General features: G+C 37.5%; 1 protein-coding gene across 1 annotated transcript; it reads right to left on the bottom strand.

Annotated features, from left to right (window-relative positions):
• Positions 1–4,636: 4,636 nt before the first annotated feature.
• LOC111470741 (histidine protein methyltransferase 1 homolog) lies at positions 4,637–8,561 on the bottom strand. Its single transcript, XM_023116340.1, has 10 exons — positions 8,490–8,561; positions 8,277–8,384; positions 6,788–6,927; positions 6,645–6,707; positions 6,486–6,552; positions 6,308–6,408; positions 6,086–6,130; positions 5,102–5,572; positions 4,840–5,018; positions 4,637–4,796 (listed from the first exon to the last, which is right to left on the bottom strand). Exons 3-9 carry the CDS (start codon positions 6,920–6,922, stop codon positions 4,848–4,850), a joined length of 1,053 nt encoding a protein of 350 aa, XP_022972108.1. The 5' UTR covers positions 6,923–6,927; positions 8,277–8,384; positions 8,490–8,561; the 3' UTR covers positions 4,637–4,796; positions 4,840–4,847.

Here is an 8,561-nt window from a genome sequence, read left to right as displayed (position 1 = left end):
AAACTACAAAAGTACCCTTTCACTTTTAGGGAATTATTATTTTGTTAAATACACTTACAATTAACACTTCACAATTTTATATTTAATAACTTTCCAAATGTTTAATTATGTCTCAATATTATCTATGGCTATGGCTTCTAATTTAACCTAAAAAATAATTAAATAAAGTTTCAAATTACCTATAAACATTATAATTAAAACTAGATTCAAGGGCAAAAGGGTAATTTTATCTGTGATCTAATTGACCTTAAACTAAGATTAAAATTGAGCAAAAAGTTTAAAGTTTATATTTGTGACGTTCACATTTTGGTTGGTTGAGAACAAACCACCATTTACAAATCTGCTAGCGATGGATCTGAGCTGTTCCAATATTGAACAAACTAATATCAGTTAAAGCTCCTGAGCTACTCTTTCATCTTTGCTGCAACATCTAATCGTCTTCAAACGAAGAAATGGCTACTGAAATGGGAGAAAACATCTCAATGATACACTGACTTAAGCAGCACCAGCTCCTTTTCCCTTCTTCCTTTGAAGTTTCTTCATGTGGAACTCGAGCTCTTTGCCCTCTTCAATCCAAGACGTATCTGTCACAAATAGGCTAAAACTCAGCAAGACTCACCAAAAACGCTTCAATGATCGCGCTCAAACATGTTGCGACAAGAATACATCAAAGACAAGCAAGATCACAAGGCATTTCAACTGCTTACCCATCGCCTCGACCGCATTGACCCGGTCTTGATGAGATACAGGCCATCAAACAACCACCGCTGAATTGTTCTTCAATATGAGGCTCAAGCTTACGATCCTACTGACGTTTCTCTAGCTTTCGCTGGACATGGTTGCTCTTCGTCGCCTCCTCGCTCGGAGCATCACCTTCCTACCGATCATACAAAACAAGTTGTGTTTAAGGATCATGTATATCATTCCCATAAAAAACAGGTGCTCAAATCACTCGAACTACCGAAGTTGGTTCTACCTTGGCCTTCTTAGCAGCTGCTGAGGTCGTTGTTAGATGCTGAAGGTACCACTGTTTGAATGGTGCTGCATCAACCTGAACAATTTCACCAAGGTTTGAGTACGAACAAGCTCGTTGTTAGATGCGTTGTACACCACATCGAGAATACGGGTCTTTCTCGTCACAGCCTCACTACCCCAAGAGTAGTTTCCAGTATCGAGCTCCACGCAACTTCACATTACCACCACGAACTCTGATCCTTCAAATCGACTTGTCACTGGACAACTTAGTGTTGGCAGGTTGCCTTCCGAGCTCATACCTTTACAAACAAAGGTGCCGAAAGAAACAATATCAGTATGGATTTAAAAACACACAGAAAACTAATGTTGCATCTTGATTTGAGAGAAAAGTGAAGCTCTCATGATTTTTTTTAGTTTCCAAAGAAGCCTCGTACCAATAGAGATGTATTCCTTACTTATAAACCCATCGAATTACTCATGATCATTCCCTAAATTAGTGGGACTTCCTCCCAACCATCCTCAATAATATGATAAATCTGCTAGCAACTAATTTGGGAAAATGGAAGCAAAACAAGGAATAAAATTGCAGTCGTCTTAATATGAGCAGAGAGATAGTTACTCCAAGCCTTCTTCTTTCCTCCAATGGCACGCCTCTCGTGCATAGAATCACGAGAAATACCTATACACAAAGTTCTCCAAGATTAACGAAAAAGAAGAAAAAGTCACAAATAAAACAAAATGAAAATCTGTATCTAACATACCCATCTTGGTGAGACGAGAGTTCTTCTGGGAAAAGGAGTTCTAAAGTTCCTGTTTGAAAACAAGTCAAAGAATTAGCAACTGTGATCCAATCCTTAACCTTAACCTTCAAAAGCAAATGTGTGATATAAAAAGGAGTAGGAAAACTATGTTTGGATTTCCCAATTGAAACCCGGGCCAAATTTCATCAGAAATTTCGATCTTCCTTAGCATCAATTTTCTTATAGAATTCACCCTTTTGAACTCACATTTTCTAAATCAGTTCTATATCATAAGTAGTCACTGTTTTAGGAAAAGACCGAAATAGAGATGCTTTAATTACAGGGCGCCAATATCACAGATAAAATCATGCAATTAAAACGAACATTGCAACCGATTTCAAAGCTTAAAAACACCCTCAAATGGTATCAATCAAATCAGAAACCAAAATTACAGAGTTCTCGTATTAGTGATATCAATCAAAATCAGAAACCAAAATTACAGAGTTATCGTATGTATTACTAACCTGGTAAGACCGAATCTAGAGAGAAGTGTAGACGAGTGAAGGCCCTAACCCCTAAACAAAAATATAATGGGTGTGATTACTAAAATATCATTTTTTAGTGGAAATTTTGAAATGCAAAATTAATTTTAATTTTTTTTTTATAAATATACTAATTTAGGTTATAAACTCATTTTTTTTAATTAAAATATATATAATATTATATAAGGTTACAAAAATTAATCCCACCAAAATTATAACATAAACCTATATTAACTTAATAATAGTTACATTCATAAACCTTTACTAATTTTAAATTATCTATTATGATTTTAATAAAATTTGAATAATTTTATCAGATTAATTTAATAAAATTTCAATAAAACTTGGCTCAATTTCATAAAATAAATATTCTCCCCAAAAAATATTTAATTTTTAAAATAAATATTTTTTAAAATCAATTTTATGAATAAATGATCTTTTATAAAAAATATATATATATATATACTCTAAATGTGGACTTTGCCGGTGCTGGCCTTATACAAGATAGTGTACAAAATTATATGGTAATGGTAATGGAACCAATAAATAAAAAATCGGATAATTTTTTATTTTAAAAAATTATTATTTTTACAGTTATTCTAATGGAAAATTATAAATAGGAGACTTCTTCCTTCTAAACTAACTCGAAATCACCTTCTCATTTATTTTTTCTCTTTTGTCGAGTATTCCATATCCCGATCAGAATTCGACAATGGCGATACCGATTAGTAATGTGGTGCTTCAGCAGTCGCCGACGACAATGACGACGCTACCGGAAAATCAATCGATGAGATTCGAGAATGACTTTAGGCTCGCCGATCCATCTATGAGTGAGGCGGAGATTTATCATAACGCTTATCTGAATCTATATAACGAAGATTTGTCTCCGTTCGAGACTTCTATCAACGGCGGCTATGAGGCAGAGTTTTATTGTCCTAATGAAACGATGCCGTTTTGTGCTCCTTCCACTTACAATAACTTATCTCCTTCGGCTCCGGCTCCAACTCCGACGTTTTATTGCCCTAATTATAGCTATGAAACGATGTCGTTTTGTGCTCCTTCCACTTACAATAACTTATCTCCTCCAGCTCCAGCTCCGGCTCCGGCGTTTTATTGCCCTAATTATAGCTATGAAACGATGCTGTTTTGTGCTCCTTCCACTTACAATAACTTATCTCCTTTGGCTCCGGCTCCGGCTCCGGCTCCGACTCCGACTCCGACTCCGACTCCAATGGAGAATTCTGGTTTTCTTTCAGATGTCGTTAATTTTTGCTCCAATAATCAGATGCATCGGGTAGCGGCAAACAATGGCAGAGTCGGCCAATCATCAAGAATGAGGATAATTTGGACAGTTGACGAGCACAAGTAAAACAACTAAAATAACTAACTGTGTAATTTGTGTAATAATTGTGCTTCAAAAATGAAACAATTGTGTAATTTTTTTTTTTTTTTTTTTTTTGGTGCAGGTTATTTCTGGTAGGAATGGCGATATTTGGCTCGGGTAATTGGAAAAGCATCGCAAATAAAGTCGTGCTTACAAAAACTCACACGCAAGTAGCTAGTCACGCTCAAAAGTTTTTCACTCGGCAACAAATACCGAAAGAACAACGAAAAAGAAAGAGTATTCATGATATCGATACGGTCGATCCCGAATTATTGTCGGAGGTGTATGCTCGTTTAGAATCACAACCAGAAACACGAACACGATCACGACCACGACCACGACCACGACCACCACCGACACCGCCACTGCCATCGTTGACAAACTATTCCCCGTTGCGCATGGATCCAGATCCGACCCAACCATATGAGCAATTCAATAATTACGTGCCCAATGTTGAACAGCTACCGCTGCCATCGCAGCCAGAATTTGTGCATAACCAAAACGTAAACTACTGAACAATAGATTTGAATTTGATTTTTTTTGTTCCGTTTGTCATTAACAAAGATTTATTTTGTTCATTGCAAAGATTTATTTTGATTATTACCAAACATTTATTTTGTTTTATATTTATATATATTTCTTAAATGGTCATAATATCTCTAAAATATTAATAAAAAAAATTAGAAAACACAAATTGAAAATAAAAAATATATTTTTTTCACACCGTTTTTACCTTCTTAATAAAAAAATTTAGTGTTAAAAAAATTAAAAAAATGTAAAAATTAACTCTTTCAAAACTATTATTATAATTGAAAAAAAAAATAATAATAAATTTAAATACACTAGAATCAGGTTTAGATGTACGGTTGGTTTGCTTTACCGAAGAATTTGTCTTGACAAACCACAGAGGTGGGGTAGCGAAGCTAAGAAGGCTAGAAGGAGACCCGAATCAATTAGGTCGTAAAAACAAGAAAGAAAGAGAACTAAGAAGGCTAGAAGGAGACCCGAATCAATTAGGTCGTAAAAACAAGAAAGAAAGAGAACGAATAAGAACATTCAAGCTTTGATTAAGTGAGAGGGTACTTTACAGTAAAAGCTGGCAAAATTGACAAGAAAGTAAAGAAAAATACAGATTTTACAATGAAAGAAGCAAAGTAAAAAGAAATTGTGATAAATATTATTGCATGAACAAGCTTAGCCATTGTTTCACTTGAGAAAGAACTTCCAAATGTCTCTGTCAGTCATCTCCTTCACCAAGTGAGCTCCAAAAACGCCTTCCTCGTCGACCAAACTCCTCAAATGCCTCGCTCCGCTATTGAAACCGACGTAATTCTTCTTGGTCGCCAAGTATAACACTCCATATGGTGGCCTCACACACTAAAGTTTCACCAAAACAGACGATTTTTCACAACGTATTCGATGTTTGTAAGAAATATTCAAGTCGCTTTAGAGTTAGTTACCTTCTTTATAAGACTGTATAGTTTCTTCAAAGAGTTAAGTGAATATGGGATTTCCGCCATTAAAATCACATCGTATCCACCTTCTCCCTGATCGCTCTCACTCGCCCTCTCCCATGCTCGACTTCCCGATAGTTTCCTCGATCTCCTTGAGGAAGACTCATGCCCAATGATGCTACCATCTTGACTGCTGCAACCATCCATAAAATCTTCTTCAGAGAAGCTCAAGCTCATTCCAGTTGGTCCTTCAAATCCATCACCCCTAACAACGGATAACACTGTTGGGAGCTCTTCCCAATCGCCCGCGTAAAAATGTACCGATGGGCTCAAACTGTGTCTGGACGGAGTTAAGGGACTCTCCGGCTGTCTACTCTGCCTGTCCCGAGCTTGTTCGAGATTCGCAAGGACGTTCGGTATGGTTGTGCATCTAACACTTTCTGCACTCAGGTCTTGAAAGTGCACTATGCTTGCTCCCTGTAACAAGATTGAAAACTCAGCTATAACCACCCTTCCATTCCCTGTTTTAATACTATGAATAAGCCCAACTCCACAGCTAGCTGGTATTGTCCTATTTGAACTTTCCCTTTCGGGCTTTCCCTCAAGGTTTCTAAAATGCGTCTACTATGGAGAGGGTCTAGCCCTACTCCGACTAGTGTCTCGCACTATCCGGTGACTGGCTCTAATACCATTTGTAACAGCTCAAGCCGTGAGCTCACCGCTAGCAAATATTGTCCACTTTGGCCTATTACGTATCGTCATTAGTCTTATGGTTTTAAAACGTGTCTGCTTGGGAGAGATTTCCACATCCTTATAAGAAATGTCATTATATCTTTATCAAGATCATAGTATTGATCAATAACATCTAACAAAAGATTCTACTGCTGCTTCAGTCAACCAAACTTGAACTCGAGAACAACTTATTTAACTAGTAACAGACGTGAGCATACTATTAAATGTTCGGATGGAGACGGATTAACGATGAGGTACCTTGAGGCAAGCAAAAACTCCAGGAAGTCCATAGCTACAACCCAGCTGCAAAGCACCAACTAAAGAGGTTAGCTTGAAAATCATAATGTGTACAATAACACGACACGAAAATGTTTCAAAATCTAATTTTTCGTGCAAGTCAATTCATAAATTATCTAAAAAAATGCATCGTATAAATGACATCCCCGTCACTATTACACCTCAACCACAATGGATTATTACCTCAAGAACTCTTTTGCCCCTAAAGCTCAGTTGTCCGTCGCGAATCTCATGCTTAAGGACATTAACAAGATCAATGGAACTGTCCCAAGATTTCAGATAGCCTATAAAATAAAGATAAGCTTCAAAGTTAAAGACATGTATAATTATGAGTGTATGAGTGTAGAAAGCATAGATATACCTTCAGGCTTTGAAGATATAGACTCTGATCCATTGAAGCCAATTATATCAGCAACACTAACTCTACCCTGGAGACAAGGACACCATTTAGCACAAGTGAAGAACTGTTGGGTTTTCCCTCAAGAATTACCACTAGTGTCGAACCGAACTAGTGAAGTACCTTAAAGACATTGAGACCTTGCAAATCGACGTTCTCCCCTGCATATTTGTAGGGATGAGCTGTCTGCTCAAAGGAGAAGAACGTGTTAATGGTATTCCGAAAAGTGGTTGGCAATAACAGGAAGAAAAGTACAAGAGAATTGCCTTTGAAGGGAGAATCTCCACAGCTGGTGAGGGGAGATGGACATCTCTCTCTGAAATGGAGGGACTGCTCTGGCTTCCTTTATCTTGGGGCACCAAACCAGGCAAGCATTGCGCAAGTAATGATGGTGCTCTCATTTTACCTATATTACAAGCACCTATATATAACTCTTGTTGTAATATATAGAGAACCAAAAGAAAATCAATGTGATTTACCAAGAATGAACCAAAAAAAGGATGCCAATTGGCAAAAACCATCAAAATATCATATGGTTGATCAAGGAAAGGTCATGAATCATATCATACTTTTTCTTCTGTAACGGTCCAAGCCCACTACTAGCAGATATTGCCCTCTTTGGGCTTTCCTTTTCGGGCTTCCTCTCAAGGTTTTTAAAACATGTCTTCTAGGTAGAGGTTTCTACACCCTTATAAAGAAACATATGTACTAGGAAGGCAGAGGCTTCCTCTCCGGGAGAACAAACATATATGGAGGAGGGATAGAGACAGTCTAAGGTGTACTAGGATTAAATACTATGTACTTCATGTTTTCCTAAGAAGTATAGCAATCAGGTGAGCTACAAGAGGCAAAAGAAAGGCAAGGAGCAAGGGATGTTTAACGTTCTAGACGTGCACCCATAGCTCGACTGTTGGATTGCAACTCTAAAAGCTTGTCTCATCAAGGCGAGCCACAGACTCGATTAGCAACTTTTGTTTAATGTCACTCTCCTCAAGTATCTCGAAACATCGAGCCGAAGGTAAATAAACTAATGTCCATTGGAAAAACATTCGACCACCATGAGAAGACTCTGCCCCCTGAGAGAAGAAACTTTCATGGAAACCAACCAACCTTTTGGCGATGACCATGGGACCGAAAGGCATTGAGATCTGAACCAAAACTAAACTACCTCCAGGAGATAGCCACAATAATTTTCAGCCACTTAGATGGAATCTACTGAACATTCCCATATATAATGTTTTGATAGTACTATTGATAAAACAAAACTCCCTCTAACCACAGCTATCCAAGCTTTGTTTCTTTCAATCTTCTTCCAGCTTCATAATTTCTTCAAAAACACCTATTGTGTTCATAATCTTCTCTACCCACAGGGAAAACAAATTAAAAGGAAATAAGTGTTGATCCATGAACAATCGAAACCCAATGTAAACGTAGAGGTTTGAAGATCTAAAGGGAAGAACAAAACCAGACCCACCACTTCAAATCCAATGAATACAGATTCAGCCAACAGTGAAGTTCAATCTCTGTATAATGAAAATCCAGCAATCAACAAGGCAATAATAAAAACTGATCTAAACAGTTCGATTACTCAACCAAAATTCCAAGAAATCAGGACCCAGAAAACAAAATTACCGCTCTAGAACATCAGAAGATCAAAAAGACAATCAAACCCAAATCTCCAAATACATAAAGAACACGATCCAACAAATCAGACAGAGAAACAAAAACCCCATAAAATCAAAGAAAGCTACTCACCCACGGAGCTTAATCGCAATGGCAAAGGGAAAATCGAGCGGAATTATGAGACGATCGAGGACCCAGAAACGAGTTATAGTCAGAGATGTAAACTGGCATGAAGGAACTCTGCAATTTCACAGAAAAAGATATCGGTCTCCGATCAAAGTCAAAAGAGAATACCACGTCAAGAAAGAAACGTTCGCAGCTGAACAGAGAAGCTTCGATTCAGACCTGCACTCCAAAGAGCTAAAGTATCCACAGGAGCCCTTCAACTTCTCGCTATTTTCGAATTTACCTAGATGG

This window comes from Cucurbita maxima, unplaced genomic scaffold, assembly GCF_002738345.1.
Source record: "Cucurbita maxima cultivar Rimu unplaced genomic scaffold, Cmax_1.0 Cma_Scf00047, whole genome shotgun sequence".
NCBI classification, from domain to species: Eukaryota; Viridiplantae; Streptophyta; class Magnoliopsida; order Cucurbitales; family Cucurbitaceae; genus Cucurbita; species Cucurbita maxima.
The sequence above is the reverse complement of the archived record's forward strand: the minus strand, read 5'-3'. Positions and strand labels throughout refer to the sequence as shown.